General features: G+C 41.2%; 1 protein-coding gene and 2 long non-coding RNA genes across 4 annotated transcripts; 2 read left to right on the top strand and 1 right to left on the bottom strand.

The window, feature by feature from the left end:
- The first annotated feature begins 7,139 nt into the window (after positions 1-7,139).
- On the top strand, positions 7,140-17,905 carry LOC309846398. The gene is made up of 3 exons (XR_014301914.1): positions 7,140-7,301; positions 15,901-16,009; positions 16,985-17,905. It is a non-coding gene; the product is annotated as an uncharacterized lncRNA (long non-coding RNA).
- On the bottom strand, positions 10,547-17,995 carry LOC309846403. Its single transcript, XR_014301918.1, has 2 exons — positions 17,899-17,995; positions 10,547-11,413 (listed from the first exon to the last, which is right to left on the bottom strand). It is a non-coding gene; the product is annotated as an uncharacterized lncRNA (long non-coding RNA).
- Positions 17,996-18,220: 225 nt separating this feature from the next.
- RASEF (RAS and EF-hand domain containing) lies at positions 18,221-27,504 on the top strand. Of its 2 annotated transcripts, none has more exons than XM_082695288.1 (2): positions 18,221-18,618; positions 25,851-27,504. In XM_082695288.1, exons 1-2 carry the CDS (start codon positions 18,234-18,236, stop codon positions 25,856-25,858), a joined length of 393 nt encoding a protein of 130 aa, XP_082551414.1. In that variant the 5' UTR covers positions 18,221-18,233; the 3' UTR covers positions 25,859-27,504. The 2 variants fall into 2 exon arrangements, with proteins under 2 accessions (XP_082551414.1, XP_082551413.1); XM_082695287.1 differs by lacking the exon at positions 25,851-27,504 and adding an exon at positions 18,713-19,016.
- Positions 27,505-27,824: the final 320 nt, after the last annotated feature.

Genomic DNA, 27,824 nt, shown 5'->3' with positions numbered 1-27,824 from the left:
TAACCCAATCCAAGACTACAGAATCCCTGAGTTTGGGATTTTATCCAAGAACTACCACCATACCCTGATAGACTAGTTTCAATTAGAACCCCTAGTCCTTTCTTAACACTTACCCCTGCCAGGCCTCTTTTCCTAGAGGAGTGAGTGTCTGTTCTCTTAAGACTTCCCATTTTAGGTGTTTCTCCCACTCTACCAAACTCCTTTTAAAACCTGGGATTAGGGCTCCTGGATGGCTCAGTTGGTTAAGTGTCTGCCTTGGGGTCAGGTCAGGGTTCCAGGGTCTTGGGATCTAGCCCAACATTGCACTCCCATTTTGCCCTCCCTCTGCCCCTCTACCCCACTTGTGCTCTCTTCATCTTAAATAAAATCTAAAAAAAAAAAAAAAAAAGGAATAAGATTTGGGATTAGAAATGGAAACCGTAATAATCCATGTTGAGTTCCCCCCCTCTCCAAGGTTTTCTTACCTTTTGGGTAGTTTTCACTTTCCAATATGGAAATGGAATCCCCACCAGGTAGCACAGGAACAGAAGGAGCAATCCCAAACCACACAGGAAGGTGAAGTTGGGATCCAATTCCCAACATGTTGAGCCAGAGCTCAGACATGGTTTGGTATCGCTATTCATAAATGAGAGAACATTCCAGTATTGGAAATCCATAGTCTAAATCACAAGACAGCCTATACTGTGCACACGCTGAATATATATCCTCCCCAGGCTTACATCACAGAGCACTGTCACAAAGAGTTTCTGAGGGTGAGGGAGGGGACAGTTGAACAAGGTGTGTCCAGAGCCCCTCCCCACCTACTAGCTCAGAAGACCCCTCCATCCATCCTCCTGGTCCTTCAGGTCTGCCATCCTATTTTCCTACTCCTTTTCATCACTTATGAAACTTATGAAATTTTCTGTCGTTCCATGTATAATTCATATGTTACCTGGGTCCCTCTTCACTGTTTGAGAACTTGGCTTTGGTCTTACCAGGGCTGTGCCTTGAAAGTCTGCAAGGCTACCTGGAGTTTTTGCTTGTACCCTGGATCACATAGGTCCTCAGATCCAGCTTTCATATACAGTGTGTTTGCCTGGGACACCTGGGTGGCTCAGTCGGCTAAGTAATCGCCCTCAGCTCAGGTCATGATCTGAGGGTTCTGAGATCAAGCTCCACATTTGGCTCCTTGCTCCACGGCACGGGGAGCCTGATTCCCCCAGTCCCTCTGCCTGCAGCTCCCCTGATTGTGTGCTCTCTGTCAAATAAATAAAACCTTTAAAAGAAAATGTGTTTGGCTTCCATGAGCCCAGATAGAGACCTTAACGTTCTTTCATACTCACTTAGTTCCGTACATGTTGCACAGCACATTTAAGTTTTTGTTTCATTCGGCCTTTAGTATCTTCCGTCAGAGAGGCTGACTCAATTAAACTCAATAATACATTATTCAATAATCCCCAAACTAAAGTCAATGTAAAATGACTGTAAATAATTAAACCTTCAAATAGTCTTGGGGGTAACTGTGTAGCACTCGTATTCCTAAAGTTAGTGAAGCTAAACTGCATAAAAGGTTTGGGGACAAGCTAACACACACACACACACACACACACACACACACACACCCTTTGACAAAACAATCCAGTATTTTTCATATTGAAGAATAAAGTGTTTTCTCCTTTTATTTCAGTATTTCATAAAATATTGACCCCAGGTCTTCTTTCTCTACCTAAAATACTGTGTTCTGTACATCAACACCCTAATAGTTGTACAAGTTCCTTCTCAGTGAGTTGCAGCCCTGTAACAAATGCCATAGACCGGGTGGTTTAAACGACACACATATATTTTTCATAGTTCGGGAGGATGGGAATTCCAAGGTCAAGGCACAGAAGATTCAGTGTCTGTTGACACCTTCCTCCTGGTTCACATGCAGGTGCATCTTCTCCCTACAACCTGATGTGGCAGAAAAAGTGGGTGAGAGGTTTCTGGGGTCTCTATTCTAAGGACACTAAACTCATTTATGAGGGCCCCACCCTCATGACCTAATCACCTCCCAAAGTCCCCATCTCCTAATACCATCACACTGAGATTAGGGTTTCATCATATGAATTTGGGGAGGAGCACAAACATACAGTTCATAAACTCCCCAAAGGCTGGGATAGGTTACAGGCTGCTAAGTAAGCTACTGATCCCCTCCTGTGGTGGCAGGGTGGGACCCAGGAGTGTGACAGCCTTCCTGCAGAATGTAGTCTTGAAGATCCTCACCTGATTGCCCTTGTGGGCCTTGTATATCCTTTCCTAGGAGTGCCCTGCAGGTAAAGTGGTTGAGAAGCTCCACCCTAGATTATCATCCCCACGTATGTTTGAAAATCAACTACCTGTGACAGGTTTTCCAGGTTCCTTTTTGTCTGGTTTTAATAATCCCACTCTTCCTCCATCTTCTTTTATCTTCACAGCAGCTGTCCTCTGAACTGCTCCTAACTTCTCACGTCTTTCTTAAACTGGGATGCCCTTTATTTGACACCCCTGGCCTAGCATTATGAACTTGGTCATCTGTGAAAGGGTAGGACAGCCTTCACCCTGGCCCAGCAGAGTCTCTTTTTGGTTCTGCAGGAACAGGTCACCTGCCTGGAAGATCAGACCTGCCCAGAGGCACCGCTTCTTCCTCATCCTGACATGCAGTCTCAGCCACATTTTCATTTAATAAATAGTTACTTTTGGAAGCCGAGAGATGCCTAGTTCAGAGCCCTCAGAGAGAGTTATATTTGATGAGGAGAATGGGGAGTAGTAGGAGAATAATGTTAATGATTCTGGTAATAATGTCCCAATTTTAATGTGAATAGAGAAAGATAGTCTTGTACTGTACTGAATACATCCTGTTTCCCAGTCACCTCCATGCTATGAAAAATGGCAATACTTAAGATACAGCAGAGAGCAATAAAAGTCATCTTCTCCAATCTGAAGCAGGTATCATGGTCTTATTAAAAATTTTCTACACTACAGGGGATGATGCTATAATAATGGGAGTTTTTCTATGAAGTGAATATTGGCATCCTAAACTAAGTCAGACCTTTCAGTCCACTGTAGAGTGTCTAGAGCCCTGAAGCTTGGCTTTGACACAGAGTTTCTATTTTCATGTCAATGCTCTACTCCACTGTGCTCTAAGAATAAAGTGTAAGTATAAAAATGATGGTTGGTAGCCCTCCTTTGAAAATTGTTTTCAAGGTGCAGCATTAATTGTAGCATTAATTAATTGTAGCATAGCATAACAAGAAGCCCAAGGATGAGGATATACCTTATCCAAAAGTTGCCAGTCACTTGTGCGACCATGAATACATTCCTTAACTTTTTGGGATCTCCGCATTTCCAACTAAGTTGGAAGTAATTGTAGAGGCCACTTTCAGGCAATCAACTCGAACAATGGAAACGTGAGTCAGGCCGAAGGGCCCACAGTGACACACTGGCTGAGTTCGAACGAGCCCAGTGGGTGTCTTAAAATATCCCTAAGCCCTAGCTGATCAATAGGTTACTTATACCCAGACACAGGTACCAAAAAAGGAAAATTCTGTATGTTCCCATACCTCCTCACCCCCCCCCCCCTATAACGACAGCCTGCCGCAGTCTCTGTTCTGCTGTCCTGCCTGCTGCTCCCTTGCAGTGTGCTCAAGGTGTATTCTATCTCCTTTGTTCTGCCTTAGGTGATTTTTTTTACCACTCATGCACTATAGGCTTCCACCAGATCGGCTCACCTCACATTTGGGGACCCCCATCCAATCAGGAGACCCCATAGTAATTAGGCTTGTAAATACTTTTAGTGCTACACTGGAATCAAAAGATTGGTTGTGGTTCCTAGTTTAAGGTAGCTCTGCTGTTACTGGTCTTCTCACGAAAAGCTGAGAGTCCTGCCTTGTTCTTGAATCAGATCCCAAGACTATAATATTTAAAAAGACCTGTGGCCCCTAGGGGGCTCAGTTGGTTAAGGTTAAGCATCAGACTCATCATTTCCACTCAGGTCAGGATCTCCTGTGTCTTCAGATCGAGCCCCAGGTGGGGCTCCCTGAATGGCGGGGAGGCTGCTTGAGATTCTCTCCCTCTCTCTGCCTCTCCCCCTACTTCCATGCACATGTGCACACTCTCTCTTCCCAATGGGTGAATAAATCTTGAATGAATGAATAAATGAATAAACCTGTCCAAAAGAACTATACTTATACCTGTGGTGAACAGAGCATAATGGAAAAACTTGTCCAATCACTGAGTTGTACATCTGAAACTAAGGCAATATTGTGTATCAACTATATGCAAATAAAAAATAAAAATGACATAAATACTGTAAAAAGTAAAAAGAACTGTTCACTCATGTGAAGAAAGCATCCTGCTTAAAAATCAACTTTAGTTTAGGTAACTGGATGTGTCAAAAGAAAAGTAGTAAATTGAGGCTTTTATTCCTTCTGAAAAAAAAACTTGGGAGATACCCAAACCTCTGAATGCAGTCCCAGAAACTGATTTGGAGATCAGCGTAATTAGAAAGGAGAAAAATGAAGGAAAGAAAAGTTAAAGGGATGTAGGGGAAAAAGGTAGAAAAACCTGAAAACAAAACAATCTATTTCATACCACTCAGAGTGTGGTCCTTGGCCTAGTCACATTGGCATCACCCAAGAACTGTTCTAGAGTACAGAATCTCAGACATCCCCTGATCTGTTGTAGGGATGGTATTGGTGCATGGATCCTTTTCATCTGCCACTGTGCCCATCCTTTAGCTGCCGCAAGTGCTTGCTGTTCACAACTCACAGCTGGCCCTTTATCTAGAGAGTTACCCCTGGCCAAACAGGAGCTTCAGCACTTGGAAAGGTTACATAGTACCCACCCAACAAACTTCAGTTAACAGTTGATTGGTACCAAGGGATGAAAGCCTGGTTCCTCATCTTACAGTGAGATTACTTAGTGCAGGGTGTGTTCCAAAACTTCCTCCTGGGTTCAGACTAAAGCTCGTCTTTGATCGAGACCATTATTCATGATTTTATGGCCAGCTCAGGCACTGTTCACTCCTTTTCTCCTAAGAATACTCCTCTAGTGACTTGAATAAGAATCCCCATGTCACGCTCCACTTTTAAGAAACTCAACCTAAGTTGGTTTGTCCTAGAAATAGATCTGAGAAGCAGATGCTAAGGATAGAATTTTGTAGTTAGATCTGACTTGCCAGCTGGATCACGAGTGGTAGGTGATGTCCTGATAGTCTTTGGGACGCTGTAACAGGCAACTACTAAGACTAACTACTAAGACTTTCACTTGAGGGGAATGGGATGAGGTGCAGGTGGAGAGGATGCACTAACCGGCACAATTTCTTAGGCACTGGAGAGATATGGGCAAGTAGCAACTCTAAAGACTGTGAAACTGAGTGGCTGTTGCTAAGTACCATTGACTTAGTGAAAAAGAAAATGACAGGTTCAGACCTCTTAATAATTCAAAGTAAAGTGTGAGTGTCAGAGGCCTCCTTGGTAGCTTTTGAAAAGATTCTCATCACCCGAGGCCAGAGGGTGGAAATGGTTGTAGACAGAGAACTTAAGTGTGATTTTGGCAGAGCTTTGAAGAATTCTTGGCCTCAGCAAATCTCCCATGACATTACAGGACCTAGAGAGGGAGAGTAGACACATACATTGATAGCCATAATAATGGCGATAATAACTAAATGATAAACAGTTACTCCCTTTATTTTTTTCCCCAAGGGAAACTGGGGTTTAAAGGAATTAAGTAACTTGTCCAAATTTGCATAATTAATGAATGGCACTGTGAGACCCCACACCCAAGTCATATAGCTGCACATCATATGTCGTATTTTCCCCAACAGGAAACTGGTTTTAATCTTTCATTTGCAACATAAGTAGATAAGGATACCCTAATTCCTAATTTTATGGAAGTTTGCCTTATGCGAGGGGAGGGGTTGGGTGTCATGGGATGCATCGGAGGACAAGGACACAAAACCAGCACTTTAGACTCCAGCCCCTGTACCTGTCTAGTGAGCCTTTCCTTTCCTTTTTTTTTTTTAAGATTTTATTTATTTATTTGACAGACAGAGATCATAAGCAGGCAGAGAGGCAGGCAGAGAGAGAGGAAGGGAAGCAGGCTCCCTGCCAAGCAGAAAGCCCAATGCAGGGCTTGATCCCAGGACCCTGGGATCATGACCTGAGCCAAAGGCAGAGGCTTTAACCCACTGAACCACCCAGGTGCCCCAAGCCTTTCATTTCTTAAGAATGTCCTTTTTCCTTTAGAAGAGGGAAAAAGGAGTAGAAGGCAAACAATGCCATTCTTGCTGCTAGGAATGCACCCCTTTTTATGGGCACCTACTGCTGGCTTTCATGCAAATCAAGCAAAGGCATTCTGAAATGCTTGTTTGCTTCCTTGGAGAAGCCAGGCAGGGAACCTGTGGTGGTTTCTGGAAGTAAGACTCTAGAAGAAGAGAAGACCCTGGAAGTGATTTTTGTCTCATGAGCTTGAAGGGTTGTAAACTGACTCTCCAAGGTGACTTTCGACATTAAACAACAAAAAAAGAGATTAATAACAAAGAATATAAATAGTACAGATAATAAAATGTTAAAATATAGTTACTGTCATATCTGAGTAGATGTTTATATTACAAGCCCTTCCTTGTTATGAAAGCTGAAGCTGTTCTTGCTCTTGCAAAAATTTGACAATGATTTTTCAAATAGCTTTTCGATTAGAAACCTCTTTATTCTATGTCTTGATTTTGATACTTAAATATACTTAAATGAAAGCTGCAAAAACATTTGAGCTTTATTTGAACTCTGGTCATAGAAATCTTGCTTATATTATCTTTAATGCTTTTTAAAATAACTCTCACGATCAGATCAATCTATGAAATTCTAGGTTAAGACTAAACTTGTTTAAATACTTAGAGCTCATGATAGTTAACTAAGTAGATGTGGGGGGGGGGCAGTGTAGACAGACCTCTATCTCTAGGAAAGTAAGACTTGGGCAAAGGACAATGTGATTTGAATTGCGTCGGTGTGTGCCTTCTTTGTAACAGCAAATTTCAGTGAAGTGTCCTTTCCTCTCAGCTACTCAGTTAAATATGACACTAATGTTTCCCCATATAGAAACACCAACTCCTGATCTGCTAGCTAGGAAAGGGGCAGCTGAGTGTGCCCATTTATGAAAAGCCCCTACTAAATCCTTTTTACTTAAACTCTACAGGTATCCCGATGTGAGTGAAAACTGACAGATTACAATGCAGGAATCCCCGTGTTGGCAAGAAGCTGCCGCCAGCTCAAATATCTAGACCTCAGCTCTACAGGAATAAGCAGAAGAGGGTAGGGAAATGCAATTGTCCTTTTTTATCCAGTTGCTTTACAAAAATGAATCATGAGTTAATTATCCACTTCAGTTCGTCATTTTAAGGGCACCTTAAATGCAGCCTATAATGTAGACCATGAGATGGTAGGCCAAAAGGAATCTGAATCTGCTTATGACATTCCTGGGCCCCAACCAAGTCAAGGGATGTGACAAAATGCCTATTTCAGTGACTCTTCATATTTGATCACAGTTAATAACAGATAGATGATATTCTATCATTGTGGTAGCGAGCTCCCAAACTAGCCCCTGAGGATTCCCAGCTCCTAGAATTCATACCCTGTGTAGGTCCTTCCAACACTGTATTAGCATTGATCTCGGAGACCAACAGAACACAGCAGAAGTGATAGCATCTCACATCTGAGACTAGGTGATAAAAGACTGAGCCTTCCATCTCTCTCTCTCACTCATTATTTCTTGTGGGAGAGCCAGCAGTTACATCATAAGGACACTCAGGCAATCTGGGAAGAAGTCCACACTGTGAGGAAATAAATTATCTGGGCAACATCCAGAAAGGAACAATAACCATGTGAGTGAGCTTGGAAGGAAATCTTCCCACAGCCAAGCCTGTGGATGAGACTCAACCCTCCCAACAGTCTGACTACAATCTCATGAGGCACCTTGAGCCAGAACCACTCAACTAAATTGTACTTGGATTCCTGAGGCAGAGAAACAGAGATATTATGTGATTATTATTTTAAGCTAAGTTGGGGGGTAACTTGGTATACACCATGTAACTAAAACTCATGAAGAAGAGTTCAGAGCTGGCATTATTTTCACTTTCTGAGTAAGACACTGATGACAGCTGTTGCCTAAACCCATATATCACATCTGGTTGCTTTTATAGCTTATATCTTAACAAATATATTCTTGAGCTCTGAATGGGCCATCTCGTAAAAAAATGATTTTAAGGGATTAATTGTACTTCATTCCATCTCTCATAAGACCTAACACATTTACTACACCACAGGGTCATTAGTGGGTTAGCTCCAAATCAGGGTTGGTTACTTAAAATATCTTCTTTGCCAAAGATACCTGAAAACATTAAAAAAAAAATAAAAACAATAAAATAAACATAGAGGGGATATTGGTTTGGAATGTGTACAAATATGAAGGGTCACAGAGACTTTAATAATTACTGTCTGAAGTTTTGCAACATTGTAAAGGATGCTTAAATTAATTCGTCTCATGAAAATCAAGATTTTATATCTATAAAATAATTTAAAATAATCAAACTTACAGAGATTCAACTTTTTTTTAAGATTTTATTTATTTATTTGACAGAGAGAGATCACAAGTAGGTAGAGAGGCAGGTAGAGAGAGAGAGAGGGAAGCAGGCTCCCTGCTGAGCAGAGAACCTGATGTGGGGCTCGATCCCAGGACCCTGAGATCATGACCTGAGCCGAAGGGAGCGGCCTAACCCACTGAACCACCCAGGCGCCCCCAATCAACTTTTTAATGATTATAAGAAGACAACAGATTCTCTAGCTTCTAGATATTATTACTATCACTATTTTTAGTTGGCAGGGAAGTTGGAGGGCAGGGTAATGGTTTCCTGGAAGCATTTTATTTTCCTGGGAAACATCAAATAATGTTCTTGTACCTATTTGCTCTTACGGGTACATATCTTTAAAATTTTTCAGACAAATGATTGCTTTGTTGTTAAGTCTTTACTCCTTAGAATCACAAGAGCTGACTGTTCCGGGAGCAGATGCAACAAACTCCTGCCATTGAGTTTAATCGGCATACTTTAAATAGATAATAAATTCAAAATAATTAGGTGAGCAGTTTGCAGTAAGGGATAGAAAACAATATCTCAGACAAGAACTTCCTTCAAGGTACTTATCACCTAATTTAAGAAAATTCTCTCTCTCTCTCACACACACACATGCAAAAGTCTAAATAGCATACACATCCTTTAAGAGGGGGGTGACTTCTGGAGAATGGTTTAACCTCAGATAATCCTTGAAAGATTGGTAGGATTCAGGTGGGCAGAGGAGAGGAAAAGGAAGTCTAGGCAAGAACAAATTCTTTCACCTTGTGATTTTTTAAAAAAAGAGGTTATATTTGCCAAAAGCTTTCTTACCAATCACTTAATATACTTAAATATGAATCATCCCATAAATATAGTCTTGTTTGTCACTTTTCCATCTAAACTTACGCCATATTCTCCTAATGAAACATTAATTTTCAAAATTATTATTCTGATGTTTGCTTGATATCCCATTACATAAATATGATATACTTAATTTAAAAATTATCTTATTGTTGGGCATAGAGATTGCTTCTGATTTTTTTAATAAAAAATAACATAGTAAAAAATAGCCTCGTATGCAAATATTTGCATCTTTGATTATTTCATTCATAGAAAGCCCTAAAAAATAGAATTACTAGTTCAAAAAATTAGGAAATTCACATTTTTAAGGCTTTCAAATTAATATTGCTTGAAGTGTTCTCAGAAAGGCTGTACAGTGCATTCTTCCAACAGCGGTGTGTGGACCTGCCTGCCTTGCCTCGCCAGTGGAGACCTCAGTGCTCTGGTACATACAGAGCCAATGTTATGGACAGCGTATCTTATTTTGATTTGTTTTGATGATGCTTCTTGACATTAAATGTTTTTAATATATATATTTTAAGATTTTTATTTATTTGAGAGAGAAGGAGACCACAAGCAGGGGGAGCAGCAGAGGAAGGGGGGAAAGCAGTCTCCCCCTTTTTAAATGGTATTTTGCATTATTTATTTCTGTGTTGGGGGATTTCCCTTGTATTATTGAAACATATATCTTGGGGGGTGCGTGGGTGGCTCAGTCAGCTAAGCAGATGCTTTCTGCCCAGGGTTGTGATCTTGGGGACCTGGGACTGAGACCTGTTTAGGCTTCCTGCTCACTGGGGAGCCTGCTTCTACCTTTTACTCTGCCCCTCTCCCTACTCATGCTCTGTCTCTCTCTCTCTCAAAAAAATAAAATCTTAGGGGGGCCTGTGTGGCTCAGATGGTTGGGCAACTGCCTTCGGTTTGGGTCATGGTCCCAGGATCCTGGGATCGAGCCCCACATTGGGCTCCCTGCTTGGTGGGGAGTCTGCTTCTCTCTCCCCCTCTGCTGCTCTACCTGCTTGTGTCTTTCACTCTGTCAAATAGATAAGTAAAATATTTTTTAAAAAAATGAATAAAATCTTTAAAAAAAGAAACATACTATGTGTAGCTCCATAGGTTAGGAAATATTCTTTATAGATATTATGGTATTAATGATCAGTTTTTTAAAAATGTTGTTAAATATTTGTTCCAGGGTACCATTTCATGAAAAGTTTTCCAGGTGATTCTCAGGTTTTCTTGATACACTGAATACATTTTAAAGTAGAATACATGAATATGTATAAAACATACATACTTTACAATGTGTTACAATGATAAATACATACTGTCCTATTTTTCTAGAGCTAAGTTGCTTGATTTACTTATTTTTTTTTTATTGGAGTTTAACTGATAACTAACATTATATGAGTTTCAGGCATACAACATAAAAATTCAGTATTTGTATATACTGCAAAATTATCACCACAATAAGTCTAGTTAACATCTGTTGAATTTAAAATCTCTGATTAAAGATAATATATGAGACAATCATTTATCAGTTTGAGAGAAGCACCCACAAAGCCCTTTTTATCAAATTCATTTGTTTTGCATTGGTATTTTAGGGTGTGACCCCCTGTTGGTCTGTGAAAAATATAAAGGTTATACTTGGTTTCCTCCTGTGGAATTGCATCTATATACTAGATGCAGGGTCTGGAAATGGGTCCGAATGGAAATAAGAGGGGCATGTAAAATAGACATGAATTCAAACTACCCTGGTCTTTTCCATTCATTTACAACAGTATTTACCACAGATCTATGCCCTTGGGTTAGCAGACCACTGGGCCCACACACACTTCTGCTGGATTTACAGAACCGACATGCTTCCTCTCCTCTTTGCAACTTCACCAATATCATCCCTCTTGCTCATCACGTCTGTCTATGATCATCATAATGGATGCCGCAGTTGGTAGACAGAGGACGCTTGTCAGATCCTACAGATCTCTACATGGGAAAAATCAGTAGAATAGAATAGAAAGGAAGACATCATAAATGTACTTCATTATAGCCTTGAGGCCTGCTTTTCTTCAGGCCCAATTTTTATTTATGCTTAAGCCACGTTACAGATGGAAACTACCCCGCACCCCACTGACCTTTCTTTCATTTTGTCTTTTATCTGTGACTATCTGGATAAAGACTGTGCTTATGATCCCACTGATCATCTTACTATACGTGTTTGGTTTTCACTTATAAATGTCTGACTGAAATATAACAAAATATAAAGTGAATATACAGTGTGCTAGGCTAATGATAAGCCACTATTAGCTTTTACTGATTTTGTCTCTGAGACAAAAGTCCCTTGTCTGGGTGATACAGAACTAACAAAAGTGTGACTTGACTGGAACCCGAGTCTTTCCTGTGTTACTGTTGGCAGAGGGCCTGCATGAATGATACACAGCTCAGGTCAGTCCCTAATTAGGAGACTACCTTCACAGTAGAAGGGTGTTGTGTCTCTAATTACACTGATATGTACCAGAGGCTTCACTTCAGAGAGGGTTTCATAAGGCTAGAACCTACTAACAGGCAGAATTAAAGACTTTTTTTAATTTTCATTTTGGCTTGTCTCCAAAGGCTGGATCATACTAATTAAAGTACAGAGGAGAGAACAACCCCAGACTTGAGAGTTTATTTTGCTGGTTTTCACTATCTTACTGACATGGAGATTGTAGGCTGTGTGTGTGTGTGTGTGTGTGTGTGTGTGTGTGTGTTGGTAACTCTGGCAACACCCCCATTTTTGTTGGCTCTCCTGGAACTCTTACTGGATTATCTGCTTCATGCTGCCTCCGGATCTGCCTTTTCTATTACTTTGTCTCCAATAAAACATTCAGTTAATTCAAATGTGAATTCAAAACCAGTTATGTTGCCTTGTTTACTGCCCCCAAGCCAGCCATTCAGTAGCTTAATTTAGAGAGAGGTGATCAAGTAGGCAAATATACGACATGAGTGGGTGTCTTATTGTTTTATTGCATCTCTCAGAGCACGGGTACCTCCACAACAAAGCCTATCTGAGCAGGATTTATTTGATTGTAGGAGAAAAGAATGTTCTATTCTGAAAGCGATGGGGACTTCCGGAAGTAGTTGAATAACCTGAGAGAAACATTTACAGCAATGTGAAACCTGTCCTTACATTGCCTTCCTCATGTTAGTGAACTTGATTTCTTAGAGGAAAACATGAAACACTGTTCTCATGTTCATGAAAACACACAACAGAAACCTGGGTCTGCGTCCTGTGGTTTTTATATTATCAATGAGGTTTGGACCAGAAATGAACAGGAACAATTATCAAACAGAGTTTTGCCGACTCATTTACTGATAGACACTCAGGAATGAGAAGCAGATTACTTTTTTTTTTTTTTTAGATTTTATTTATTTATTTATTTGACAGAGAGAAATCACAAGTAGATGGAGAGGCAGGCAGAGAGAGAGAGGGAAGCAGGCTCTCTGCTGAGCAGAGAGCCCGATGCGGAACTCGATCCCAAGACCCTGAGATCATGACCTGAGCCGAAGGCAGCGGCTTAACCCACTGATCCACCCAGGCGCCCCTACTTTTTTTTTTTTTTCCTGTGAAGCGACAAGATCTCTAACTAAAACGTTCAGGAAAACACTCATTTAATTCTTTTGGGCAAGTAGTCTAAATCATTTGTTTCATTTGAGAGGCAGGATTGATTTAGCATGGACGTTGGAGCCCAATTCCCTGGCCCAAACCCCAGCTCTCACCCAGCTGGGTGACCTTGGATGAGATACTAAACCTCTCTGTGCCTCACTTTCCTCATCAGTAATACGAAGATGAAAATGATAGGTCCTGCCTTAGGGTCTTCGTGGGGACTAAGTGACTTAACTCAGGAAAAGATTTAGGAGCCCAGAATATGAAAAGCACTCTGTGTTAGGCATTATTATTTGTTTATAAATACTATTAAAATTATTTTTCTTCAAATAATGAGTATTATTCACTATGTATACACTCATGCTACTTATTTAAGGTGGTTATTTCTTAGAAAGTAAAAATTATCATTATTCGGTTTGAATAAACCCATTGTAAAGAACTTTGAGTTTTCATAATTATTATAGAGAAGACTTGAGAGCACTGGCCTAATCATTCAGTGGAACCCAAAGAGATATCAGAATTTCAATATTTATGGAGATTATAAAGACATTTAAAGTCCTCCAAATTTTCTGTTAATTGAAAGCTAAAGAAAGTGTACATTTTTTTTTAAGATTTTACCCATTTATTTGAGAAAGAGACAGAAAGGGAGAGAGCATGAGTTGAGGGGTGGTAGGGACAAAGGGAGAGGGAGAACGAAACTCCTAGCCAAGTAGTGAAGCCCAATGTGGGACTTGATCCAAGGACCCTGGGATCATGACCTGAGCAGAAGGCAGAGGCTTAACTGGCTGAGCCACCCAAGTGTCCTAAGAAAATATCTATTTTAAAGCAGAGGACAGAAATTGTCAAGGTTTTTGTATGTGTAATGTTCTTTTAACATTGAAAAGCATAGATTTCTTACTACAGATATGTGCTTTCACCAGTATTAAACATGGGGAATTATTTCGGGGACAGTCTGTTTCTATTTCAGGGACAGTCTATCAGGGAGGCTTTTCCCCTTGCCCTTGTTAACATTAAGAGACCTCTCCATGGTATGCTATGTGAAATATTCAATATCCCCAACCAGATCATCTTTGATAGTGAGTACAGGCCACACATACTATCTGGGTATATATCTAGAGAGCAAAGATGATAATACTTAGCATTTAAGTTTGAAAGTTCCTTTGCTTTTAATGTTGGCATGGCTTTATTTCCATGGGACCATCTCATGTTTCTGACATTGATGACTGTCCCATTTCCCAACAGTTCTGGGGATAGTGGGAATATGTTTGCTACAGACCTACTTGCCCTAACTTTCTCCCCTTCTTGCTATTCCCCATTCTTACCTGCCTTCCCACAGTCCCCCAATTTTAAACGGAGACCTGGTAACTAGCCTAACAGAAGAGTCTGAAATGGACAGAAGAATTAATGCTTTTAGAGGGCACAAATACTGAACATGGATTCTGTTAAAGCACAATTACTATTTTTAGGGAGCCCAACTAGAAGGTCAGTAAAAAAAATCCTGCTTCCCAGAGATTTACTTTCGGTAATCTGTTTCTTAGAAGTACAATTTGTTTAGATTGGTAGAATCACTGACAATGATTCTCTGGCATCCATATTTGCTAATCATCAGAACACAGATGGATCTGCTGTGTGGCCAAGGCTGTGAACCATCGTTAAGACCAGTAATTCTCAAATTTTATGTACATCAGGATCACTCAGAAGACTTGTTAAAACACAGACTGGTGTGGGGCACTTAGGTGAGCATCCAACTCTTGATTTCAGCTCAGGTCATGATCTTGGGGTCATGAGATTGAGCCCCACCTCTGGCTCTGTGCTCAGAGCAGAGTCTGCTGGAGATGTTCTCCCTCTCCCTCTGTCCCTCCTTCCATGTGCTCTCGCTCAATTTAGGTTATACATGGATCCCTTGTCCTGGGAGAAGACATTTTACTCCCAAGATCTAGGTAACCTCTCTCCAAAGTTACCAAAATTCCATGCTCATGATTCTGACAAATCCTGGAGTGAGACTTACACTCTCAGGTCCCCTCCTGTCTTGTGCTTCTTGGGGTCCTGCTCCCTCTCACATGCACAATGGTGACTCAGCCTCTTCTTCTATCTCAGTTGTGAGTGAAATAAACCTCAGTAGAAATGTTTCAGGGAACCCGAAGAAAGGCCTAGATCACAAAAGAGAACACTTTCCCTCATCCTCAAGTGTCCCGTCAACTTCACCTTGCCGGCTCTGGCCTCGCCCCATTTTCTGCCTTCTGTCTCTCCCCACTCCACGGTCTTTACCCAGCTGTCAGGAGGAAGAAAAACCCATCCCTGTCCATGAAGAGTGGCAGAACTATCACATGTTGTTCTGCAGGCCCTTTCCTCCTACAAATGTCTAGCACAGTATTAGCCCAAACAAAGACAGGTCCCTCCTGGGAGTAAGTCTGGTGCCAGATGTTAAGATAACGATCACTTTTACTTTATTATTACTAAATACCCATCAAAATGGCAACACTGTAATAACCCTCTGGATTTATCTACTATTACCCTTTCTCTAAGTTTCTCCAAGTAGAATCTGAAATCTTTAGATCTTTGCCCATGTCTTCTTTACTTTTTTTGTTTTTTGTTTTTGTCTGGAAATTTTATTCGGTGTGTTCATTGCATGTGCTGCTGTTAGGGAACTATATTTGCAGTCTCTGTCTGGATGGGAGGGCAGGACTGGTAGGGGAGGAGGGATAGTGTGGGGTTAGTGAACCCGCAAGGCCAAGGTAAATTTGGGGGCTGAGTTTTTGAAAACTTCGTTAAAAAGTACACTTTACTATCTATTCTCCTAACTTTTTGTTCTCATTCTCCTTTCCAGAGTTTATTCATTGGCTAATTATTGTCACATTAGTTTGGAACATGTGAAACTCAGTCTCTGTAAGAATGTCACCCTGGATGTGGTTCAAAAACTGCGAAAACTGTAGATGGTAAGAGAATATTGATTTTTGTCCACTTGTTTCTCTTTTAGTCCTAAATGTCATCACAAAATGAAAACTTGATATCAGCTATGCATTGGTTTATTAATGTTTATATTATTATTATTTATAAATTCTCAGTGTTGTTTCCATTTTATCAACACAGAGTTCTAGCCATCATTAAATATTTCCCAGAAAATAGCTTCTGGTAACTTCATTTAAGACCATACCAAGTTTTCATGACTTCTCATATAGCACAAAAATCATATTAGTTCCTTTGTACTTTGAAACTCATTGAGAGTTCAGGAAAAAATACTTGAGGCATATTAGATACTTTTCAGTTATGTTGGCTTCTGTCCTTGGGATACCCTTTACCTGAATGATAGACAAGCCAGGGAAAGAAAAACATTCGAGGAGTTTTTGGAGTTGAAACTACCATTTCAGATGTCCCATATTTCAAGAATTATTTGATTAACCCTAGTCTCTTCATGTGAAATCTGAACTTCTTGGAGGAAATCTGAGATTTTTGTAATGAGTTAATCTTCCAGGAAATAGAGGAATCCATAGAACAAATACTTCTGTATGGAACCCCAGAACTTTTTAGGTTTCAAAATGAACAAAATAATGGAACAGTTTGAGGAAATTCAGTTTGCTGATTGTCTATGTCTTATAAAAATTAACTAATAATTTGTTTATTACTAAAAAATATGAGAACTTAGAAGATATAATGGAATTTACATTATTTTCTAAAATCCTAAATATATGGCATTCCTCCACAAATGTTGAATAACCAGTGTTAGAACAACTAGAAAAACAGTAAAAATAGTGAAGTTAATTCTATAACTCATAACTGACCCAAACCAAATTCCAGACAGAATAGAACTTGAAAAGTAAAACCATGGATAAAAAAAAAAGGGGGGGGGGCTTTCCTGTGCCTTGTTTATTTGAGCTGACATAATTCATACTAAGTAATATCTTTGTGAACAGGTCACAATGAAATTGTGGAAACTTTGGTAGGAACAGAAGGATCCAACTCTTCCATGAAGGCTGGGAAATGGTATGGTTAGACAGAAGAGGGGAAAATTAAGTTTGATATTCACATTTTGTGATGATAATAAGGAGCTATTATGTTAATTACATAATCCAGATCTTTCCCTTGACAAATTGTGACAACCAATAATGTCTCCAAACATTGCCAGATGTCTCCCGGGAAACAAAATTATCATAGATTGAAAAAAAGAAATATCAAAATGATCGAATTTTTAAGATCTACTACCCATTAAGCAGCCAGTATTAAAGAAACAATAGCACTGCTAAAGTAAGTGTTTAAAAACAAAGGGTAACATGCACTTGGACATAAGATTTCCCTAAGATTTATATAAAAAATTTTTTAAAATCACCCTAGTTTTTAACTGTCGCTGCCTGCCAAAGGATTTTGATTACTAATTCTTTCTCAGGTTGTGGAGACAAGGACCGAGAAAAATTATTCGGATGCAGGGATCTAAGTGATTTCTGATGTGTATTAACCAGAAAATGGGGTGTTCTGGTAAATCTCGTAGATTAGTTTGCAAGAAAACTTGTATATGCAGACGTTTACCAAAGTTCTGCAATTACGAGAGACTGAAATACTCATAACGTTAACCAATTTGGGAGTCCTACCCCTATCCTCCTTTGCTCTTTTTGTCCAGGTAGCTTTGCACACTCCTGCTAGCCCTTTGCTTTACCTGAGCAACCAGTGTTTTACTCCAAAGACCCTGGCAAACGCTACCGCTGAAGCCCCGGTTCTGGCCGGGTGTCCCAAGTCCAAGAGGCCCCAACCCGGGCTGGGCCGGCTGGAGCCTGGCACAGAAGGGACAGCGGGCTCCGGAGGCGTGGGAGTCCGAGCCACGCGCCCCTCCTACCTGGCTGGGCGGAGTCAGGCCTAGCGGAAAGTGTGAGGGCCGCTCCCAGGGCGCTCAGTCTCCGGTGGCCGCTGCTGCGCTGTACTCGGAGTCGGGCTCCGAGGACCGCGCGGGAGCAGCGTTGGAGCGCCCCGCCCCGCCCGGACACTCCTGCAAGCGGCCCAACCAGCTGGACCAGGTCGACTTCCCGGGGCTTCCGGCAGCAGCAGGTGGCCCCGGACTTCCCGCTGTCACCGCTGCCATGGCGGACCGCGTGCCCGTTGCCCCTGGAGCCCTTTGGGCTACCCTTACGGGGCGGGATGGAGGCGGACGGGGACCGGGAGGAGCTGGCCCACATGCTCTCGCTCTTCGCTGCCTGCGACGCGAACCGCTCGGGGCGCCTGGAGCGCGAGGAGTTCGGCGCGCTGTGCGCGGAGCTGCGTGTGCGGCCGGCCGACGCCGAGGCCGTGTTCCAGCGGCTAGACGCTGACCGCCACGGCGCCGTCACCTTCCAGGAGTTCGCGCGCGGCTTCCGTGGGTCCTGCCGCGGGGGCGGCACCGAGGCTGGGCTCCCTGGGAGCCCGCGTCCGCCTCAGCCCAGGTGGGACCCGACCCCGAGGACAGCCAAGAGGACGAGGGTGACGGGGACGCGCTGGCAGCCCCCTGGGGTCGGGCGAGCGCCGGCCAGGCTTGGCAGGACTTCCAGGCGCGACTTGGAGAGGAGGCCAAATTCATCCCCAGGTGCGTGTGTGGGTGGGCGGGCGGGAGGTGAGGAGGGTGTTACCTGCCCTCACCCATGCGCTGGCGTCTCCCTCCTAACCCGCCCAGTGAGCAGACCTACCGGACCCAGCTCTTTCTGAGTTGCTTTTCTCTGTCCAGATATTCCAAGGGGCGAACCACTAGAGCTGAAAAAAAAACAAGAAATCACTTCTCATTTTATGAGAAGAACCTCATATTTTCCACTGAAGGAAAAGCTGATCTACATCTAAACTTTCAAAACTTACACTCAAGAGCAAGAAACAATCTTTAGCCATAAATTAAAAGCTTGCTTTAAACTCTCATTTCTCAAGAGTCAGGGCTTCACAGCCCTCCATGCCCCAGAAGTTGGGCCCTGCCTGTCCGCCCGTCTAGTCAGAAAGCAAACAACCGTACCTCACTTCAAAGAGAGACCGTGTCTCTCTTGCTGCTGTAATTCACTATTATGATACTGGGGTCCTGTCTGTGTGGTGGTACGGTATAGTGGAGGAGCATTCCAATATTATGGTTAAATCTCAAAGTTTTTTGTTTTTTTTTTTTTTTTTTGTCCCTGGGCTATGACCTTCCTTAGCTCTTTTCTTCCTTACATGAGACAGGAAAGCTAGAGGGGGTGAAGTGGGAGGAATGCTTTTCACCACCTGGGAAAAGCTCTGATAAAGTCTTTCTTTCCCACCAGAGTAAGCGTTCACTATAAAGAATGCTTCAGATAGATTTCCCAGTGGTGACTCTTCCACTATCACTAGAGACCTTTCTAGGTTCATCATAAGGACCTGACGGCATTTCTGGAGGGAAAGCCCACAAAAGCATGAGAACTACCCCTAGGCAAAACCTGGAGTTCTTCATACTCATTTTGTCCACACTGAGCATCTGGCAAGTTATCAAAATCACCATTCCTATGGGTTTATGACTCTGGTCGCTTTTGTTCTAGGCACAACAGATTCTAGCTGTGACTCCAGATTCCTCTCTATCTCCATATTCCAGGTCCCAGGACCTCAGTTCCCTGATGGGTCCTCTTTTAAAAGTTCCATTTTGGGGTCTTATTTTAATCTTGTGCATGATACCTATTGTAAAATCCACACCATGCAAAATTGCTTGGACAGATGTGTATATACACTTCCTGATTATAATCAGAAGTGAAATAAACTCAGCCCATTAAAAAAAGGAAGGGGGGAGAGAGAAAAAAGAGGGAGGAGGAAGAGAAAAAGAAGAAAGAGTAACCTGTAAAAGTTCCAATTTCTCAATATCCTAGACACCAGCTGGTATAGTCTGTCCTTCCAATTGTAGTCATTTTAATAGTGGGCAGTGGTATCTCACAGTGATGTCATTTTTCGTTTTCTTAAATAATTTTTTTGTTGTTTATCGAGAAAGAGAGAGAGAGAGAACACATGCAAGTGGGGCCAGGAAACAAAGGGAAAGAATTCCCAGCAGGCTCCATGCTCAGCAGGGACCCCAGCTCGGGGCTTGATCCCATGACTCTGAGATCATGACCTGAACCAAAAGTCAATAGTCGGACGTCCAACTAACTGAGCCACCTTCATTTTTCATTTTCCTTATGATTAACGATATTGAGGATATTTTTATGTGTTTCCTTGCCATTCATACATCTTTTCTGGTGAACTTTCAACTTTTTCATCCAATTTTTACTAGGTTTTTTTCTTACTGTGGAATTTTGAGAGTTCTTCATATCATCCAGGTAGAATTACTTATCATATACACATTGCAAATATTTTCTCCCAGTCTGTGGCTTATCTTTTTGCTCTCTTAACAGTACCTTTTGAAAAGTCTAAGTTTTTAATTTTAGTGAAGCACATTCTATTGATTTTTTTTTCTTTTATGCCTCACACTTTTAGTGTTATAGCAAAGAGGTCTTCACCTAACTGAAGGGCAGAAAGATCTGCTCCTATGTTTCCATCTAGATATTTTATAGTTTTGGGTTTTATATCTACCTCTGAGGTCCACTTTTCCTATTATCTTTCCTCTTGTTGAGGACTTCAGTTGCAAGTATATTAGGATGCTTATGCTCTTTTCATTTATTTAAGTTCTTTTTTTCTCTTTGGGTTTCCTTTGGGAGAGTTTCTATTGTTTGGTCTTCAAATTCACTAATTTGTGTTCTATAACATACGATGGCTATTAGTCTTACCAAGAGTATATCGATTTTTTATCTCATACAATGTAATTTTCATCTCTAGAAATTTTATTATTTTAAAGATATACTTATTATATAGAGAGAATGAGCATGCAAGCAGGAAGGAGGAGCAGAGAGAGAGGGAGAGAGAGTATCAAGCAGACTCCCTGCGGAGTGCGGAGCCTGATGCAGGGCTCAATCTCATGACCCTTAGATCATGACCTGAGTGAAAAAATTAGAGTCAGATCCTTAACTGACTGAGCCACTCAGAACCCCTAGAAATTTTTAAAAATTTATCTTTCATATCTCTACTTAATCTTTGAACATATTAAAACACATTTAATGTTCTTAGCTTTTTTTTTTTAAGACTTTATTTGACAGCCAGAGAGAGCACAAGCAGGGGAGTAGCATGCAGAGGGAGAGGGAGAAGATATAGGGCTCCATCCCAGGACCCCGGGATCATGACCTGAGCTGAAGGCAGACACTTAACTGACTGAGCCACCTAGGCACCCCACGTTCCTAGCTTTTAATTACAACACCTTTGCCAGTTCTGGGTTTTATTTTTCTTCATGTAGGCAAGAAGTGATAGGGCTATTTGGAGCCAGATTACCCTCAGTACCTTATGTGTCATATTTTTTTGTTTCTTTATATGCATGGTAACTTTTTAAATGGTAATCTTTAATTGGATAACACTATGAATTTTACTTTCTTGGGTGCTAGATACATTTGTATTCGTATAAATTTTCTTTTGCTTGTTCTGAGGTACAATTAGTTTTCTTAGAAATAGTTTGAGTCTTTGGGTCTTGCTTTTAAGATTTGTTAGGAAAGAGGGGAGAAGAATTTATTGTTGGGCTAATAATTCTCCACATCTGAAGCAAGAATCTTCTGTGTATTCTAGTGAAAGCTCGCCAAATTATGAGCTTTTCATCACTGATGATGGGAACATGCAGTATTCCCTACTCTATGTGAGTGCCAGACACTATTTCTTCTAGTTATTTTGGGCAATTCTTCTTGGTTATTAAGTAGCTTTCTCACGTAATGTGTTGATCATTACTCTGCTGCATACTAGAGCAGAGATCTAGAGATCTACTGGATTTCTATTTCTGTGCAACACTATCCTATCTGGTATTTTGTTCTGTGTTATAAACAAAAACCAATACACATGAATTACACAAATATCACATCCAAGCTCATGTAGGCAGGAAGTGATAGGGCTATTTGGAGCCAGATTACCCTTAGTACCTGTAAGACCCAGACCCAGCACCAGGGAAGCCAGCAAGAGGGTGGGGAGAATAAGAGGTTTTATTTTTTATGGTCACTTGAGTAATGGTGAAAAGTGGGAGAAGAGAGCAGTCAGCCCTTGAATAGCAGAAGAAAGTGTGAAGTGTCAGCTTCTGATAGACAGGAGGTAATCCTTCTTCAAAAGTCATATGGCCAGGAAAAACTGGGAAATTAATTTGCTAGAAGCTGAATTGCAAATAAAGGGAAACCTTCATCAAACAAAGAGGCAGAGATCAAAGGAAGCCCCGTCCTGTATATATGGAAGGGAACGTCTGAGAAGAGTATAGAATGCCTGCCTTCCTCTGATCTTTGGAGCAGATGATGGTACTATTTACAGAATTCTCCCCTGGAAGAACACACACTCTTTCCTTTGAGCTAGAATTAGCCTGTCTGTGAAATATTTAACCACGATTAGAGATCTACTTTTGGGGAGGAGCCGGGGCAGCCCATGAGGGCTCCAGCAAAAGGAGCAGTTTGCACCCAATTTAAATTTGATCTGGATATTAGGGGCCAAACTTCTGGAAACTTAATCCTCTGGCAGGACTTGTGGGCTGGAGCCCAGAGATCTCCTAGCCATGCTGTTTAGAGAAGCCAAAAATGAATGTGGTTGAGAAGATGACTGACATTTAATGTCGTTGGGCCAAAGCAAAGCACTATGCCAAAGGGCCTCTGGGATGGCCAGCAGCTGGCCAGGGGCAGGACTACGTGCAAAGCTGTGTATCAGAAGAACTAGATTCTTGGAGCCAACTAGGTGGTGTTCAAGAATAGAAGGGAGAGAAGTCATGCAGGCAGGGAAAAGATACCCAAGATGAAAGACTAGTGCTGCTGTGGGGAAGGGTAGGATTGGACAGATGGAAGAGGTCAAAAGCCTAGAATAAAGGCAGTGGGGGGGGTGCCTGGGTGGCTCAGTGAGTTGGGGCCTCTGCCTTTGGCTCAGATCATGATCTCGGGGTCCTGGGATGGAGCCCTGCATTGAGCTCTCTGCTCAGTGGGGAGTCTGCTTCCCCCTCTCTCTCTGCCTACTTGTGATCTCTCTGTCAAATAAATAAATAAAATCTTTTAAAAAAGCTTTATTAAAAAAAAGGCAGATGGGTATATTTTTATTGTTAGAAAACCATGAAGTCGGAAACTCTGAAAGACCCTCTGCTCAGTCCATTTGCTCCAATTGAAGGATTTAGCATTCCTCCAACTCTGAAAAAATAAAAAATCTAAAGTTAATATTGGATATTCCCATGTAGCAGGGTTATTTTTGAGTAATAATACGGGTATTTCGGGAAGATATAGCAGAGCTCAAAGAAATTGCCCCAAGGAAAGAGAAAGGAAGTTTGGGGGCCAGCTGGACCCTCCTCCCTAGAGGGAGAAGTACTTAGAGGCGGCAACAGCTACAGATTCTAGGATTTTCTAGGTAACTTCTCCAACTTATGGGAACCAACTCACACACCCAACGTACAGAAGCTAAAATTTGACTATGTAGTTTTTAATCCCCCTAAATTCCCTCCTTCTCTATAGTCCCTTATATCCAAGGCTGCTTCCTCTTCTTCTTCTTTTTTTTAAAGATTTCATTTATTTATTTTACAGACAGGGATCACAAGTAGGCAGAGAGGCAGGCAGAGAGAGAGGAAGAGAAGCAGGCTCCCTGCTGAGCAGAGAGCCCGATGTGGGGCTCGAACCCAGGACCCTGGGACCATGACCTAAGCCGAAGGCAGAGACTTTAACCCACCGAGCCATCCAGGCACCCCCTGCTTCCTCTTCTTAAGAATATCTTTTACCAGGCTCCTCGTTGGAAGCAGAGAGACCTATACACAATGTCTCTCCTGATCCAATTATGGATTGAAGCTCTGGGACCAGCATTAGCCTTCTAGGAACAATCCTGGCCCCCCTCTCAGCAGTGTGGTGTAATGGAATAGGGGCCGTTGGGAGTGTTCTTGCTGGATGTGGTTGCCCTAGCTTAGCCTTTCCTCCCCTGCCTTCAGATAGCTCTGCTACCCTTATTCTACCTGTTCTCTGCTCCTCAGTTCTGGGGCCAGAAGCAAGCTAAGGTCTACAGCTGTGACTCAGGTCATGGATCTAAAAACTGGATGGCCCAAGACTGCTCTCTATCTCCCCCTACACACACACTCCGCCTGCCCCTCAGCCTGTAACTGGAGGACCTACCTAGCTACTGTAGCTTCCCACATACCACACAACCCCTCCTGTCACTGTTTCTCTCCAAGACCCAACCCTCAAGATTCTGACTCTCCATTTTTTTCTCAGAAAGTTGAGGTATTTCCCCCTTCATACGTACAAAGATGTTTCATTATTATCTATGACCTAAATAGAACCCAGGCAGAAAAAAGAAGGAAAGGGAAAGGGGGAAAAACAACAACAACAATAACAACAAAACTATTTGTTGGTTTCCAAAAGTAGCACTTTGAGAAAATCCCAAATTTGGTGTCTTCTTTGGAAGCTGTTAGGAAGAGCAAAACTATGAAGCTCTGGTTGTTCTAACTTCTTGTAATGTACTCAAGGAAGAGACCTCAGCACCCGACCTTCTCCTGAACCCTCACCCAGACCCTGAGATTTCTGCCTGTTTTGCCTATTCTCCTTAGCCTCTGTTCCACAACACAGGATAGCCACCATTCAATTATTTGACAAATATATATTAGTCCTACTGTGTTCTAGGCATTCTACCAGGCCCTGGGGATGGAGAGAAGACTACTGCACAGTGTCTCCCTTCAAAAGCCCACTGTCTGGTTAAAAACATATATAAGGAAAGTAGTAAGGACACTTTCCTGTGTTAAGTGTTATGGAAGAAAAAGGCATCAAGTAGCTTGTACTTTTCCTGACCCTGTACCACTGGGGCAACATGTCTACATCCCACATATCTGGGGTAAAATAATGAAAGAAGCAATCATCAAGAAACTATATCCTGTTTCTCACTCACAATATGGCTCCATCCCTCTTCCTTCTGTGGGTGTCTATAAGTTGGTTGGTTTGGGCTCCTGATCCACCATCAAGGGCTACAGCCCTGGCTCTACCTTTGTTCTAAAGAGCTCCTTTGGATGACTCCCCTGAGCAGCTACTTGAGAATCCATCCATTATTTTCCATCCACAAGTCCACATCCCATATGAGCTGTCCATCACCCCAGAAAGGCAGATTTGGGCAGACTGGAGCTCAAGGAGACCTTGGTTCTCTTTCCCCCAAGACAGGTGAGCTCCTTGCCTTCAAAGTGGCAACTCAAAATATTTCCTAAAAGTGCAGTGTTGGGCCCATTTGTCAAGTTTTCTAATTAACAATATATACCAACAACTTAGGTAAAATACTGTTATTCTCAAGTCTTCTCTTTTGGGCATTCTATCCTTCCAGTTGTTCAAACGCTGCTCAGAGACTTTCACGTGCCATATCCAATTCATCAGCAAAACCAGGTACCTTCAAATATGTTTAGAGTCTAATCATTACTGACCATCTGCACTGCTACCACATTAACCCAAACCATCACATAATCTGAATTACTGCAATAACCTAATTGGTCTCCCTGCTTCCACTCTGGCCCATTTGCTGTCCATTCTTCAAAGAAAAGCTAAAAAGAAACTTCTAAATGATCAGGTAACATTGGTGGAATAATGACCTCTTAAAATTCTCTCCTCCATAAAAACCAACAAAAAAAAAATCAGCAAAAATTGTTAGAATTGACTCTTCCAGAACTCTGGAAAGTGATCAAAGATTTGCAGCAATTTGGGGAGCATTTATTTAATAAAAACAACTATTTAGGTGAGAATAAAAAGTTTTGTGGCATTTTAACTCCCACTACTCCCATCTTTCTTTTTCCAGTTCCATGATGGTCTTAAAAAAGCTTTAAATTATGATGAAAACCAGCAGTCTGGAAGCCATAGGAGGGCAGAACATGGGTAGACCTTCTTCCAAGCCTTAGTCTCAAAGAATTGTCATTATGTGACCTATCTAGTGGTTCTCTGGAAGACTCCACTTGAAATGCTGTTTTGATTTGCCCTCACTCAGAGTTTTCCCTGAGTAAGAAAAGTCTCTTTTCCGGAACACTTGTCTAACACAATTAAACTTAATTGTTTTACTTCAAGTTTGCCTAAAATAGTGGATAACCACTGTGGCAAGAACTAGGCTTATCAAAAAGCTTTTAAGCTTTTAAGGAAACATAACTCACCTACCCAATACGTAGAAAGAGGGACTTGTAAAAAATGTGGAAATATGTTCCAAACTAAAGAATAAGACAAACCTCAGGGGAAAAAATGAAATGAAATAGAGCTAAGCAGCCCACCAATAATGAGTTCAAAGTAATGGTCATTAAAATGCTCATCAAACTTAGGAGAGAATGGGTGAACACAGAACATCAACAAAGAGATACAAATTATAATAGAGAATCTTTAAAGCTGAAAAATATGATAATAGATGAAAGATACACTAGAGGGAATGAATAGCAGATTAGATGATGCAGAGAACAAATCAGCAATCTGGAAGACAGGGTAGTAGAAATTAGAAATTAGAAGACAGGGTAGTAGGAATTAGCCAATCAGAACAGCAAAAAGAAGAATGAACAGATGAGGATAAATTTAAAGGCCTCTGGGACAGTATCAACTTAACGTTCATATTTTAGGGGCCTCAGAAAGAAAAAGAGATAAAGGAAGAGAAAACCTATTTGAAGAAATAATATTGAAGGAATAATAATCTCCCCTAACCTGTTAAAGGAAACAGACATCCAAGTCCAGGAATCACACTAGGGAGTCTCCAAGAAGATAAACCAGGAGTCCCATACCAAGACACATTATGAACAAAGTGTCAGCAGTTAGAGAAAAAGCAGCAAGAGAAAAATAACTAGTTTCATAAAAGGAAACACCCATAAGATTATCAACTGATTTTTCAGCAGAATCTTCACAGGCCAAAAGGGAGTGGCAAAATATATTCAAAGTGATAAAAGGAAAGAACTTACAACCAAACATGCTCTACTAGGAAGTTTTCTGGATATGCAAAAGCTTAAAAAGTTCATCAACACCAAATAAGCCTTACAAGAAATGTTAAAGGAACTTCTTTAAATTGGAAAAAAAAGGCCATTATTAGAAACAAGAAAATTTTAAAACCTGGAAAATGTAAACATATAGTAAAGGTAGTAGATAAACCACCTGTATAGCTAATATAAAGGCTAAAAGACAAAAGTAGTAAAAAATCTTCTAAACCTAAAATAATTTATAAAGGAATACACAAAACAAGTTGTAAAATAGGATGTCAAGAAATAGGACGTCAAAAACTTAAAAAGAAGTGGCAGGGAATAAGAATGTTGTGCTTTTAGAACACACTTGAACTTAAGTAACCATCAACAATAAAATAGACAGCTACCCATATATATACTCATTGGATATTATATGTGATCATCATGATATCACAGAACAAATATGTATAATAGATACACAAAAAAACCAAAGGGATGCAAACATAGCCCTAAAGAGAGTCACCAAATTACAGGAGCAATAAGTACAGATATTACTTTAAATATAAATGGACTAAATGCTCCAATCAAAAAATAAGGTATCTGAATGGATTAAAAAAAACAAGACTCATATATGCTACCTACTAGAGACTCATTTCAGATCTAAAGACATACATACTAAAAGCAAAGGGATGGAAAAGATATTCCATGGAAATTAAAAGAAAGCTGAAGTAGCAATACTTATATATCAGACAAAATAGACATCAAAACAAAGACTGTACTGCCAGGATGTGTGCCCCTAGAACACCCTGGACTGCACCTGCCTTTACTCCAGCCATCCCATGAGGATC

This window comes from Mustela nivalis, assembly GCF_964662115.1.
Source record: "Mustela nivalis genome assembly, chromosome: 13".
In the NCBI taxonomy this organism is placed as follows: domain Eukaryota; kingdom Metazoa; phylum Chordata; class Mammalia; order Carnivora; family Mustelidae; genus Mustela; species Mustela nivalis.
Note: the sequence above shows the minus strand (reverse complement) of the source record. Positions and strands in the feature narration are given on the sequence as shown.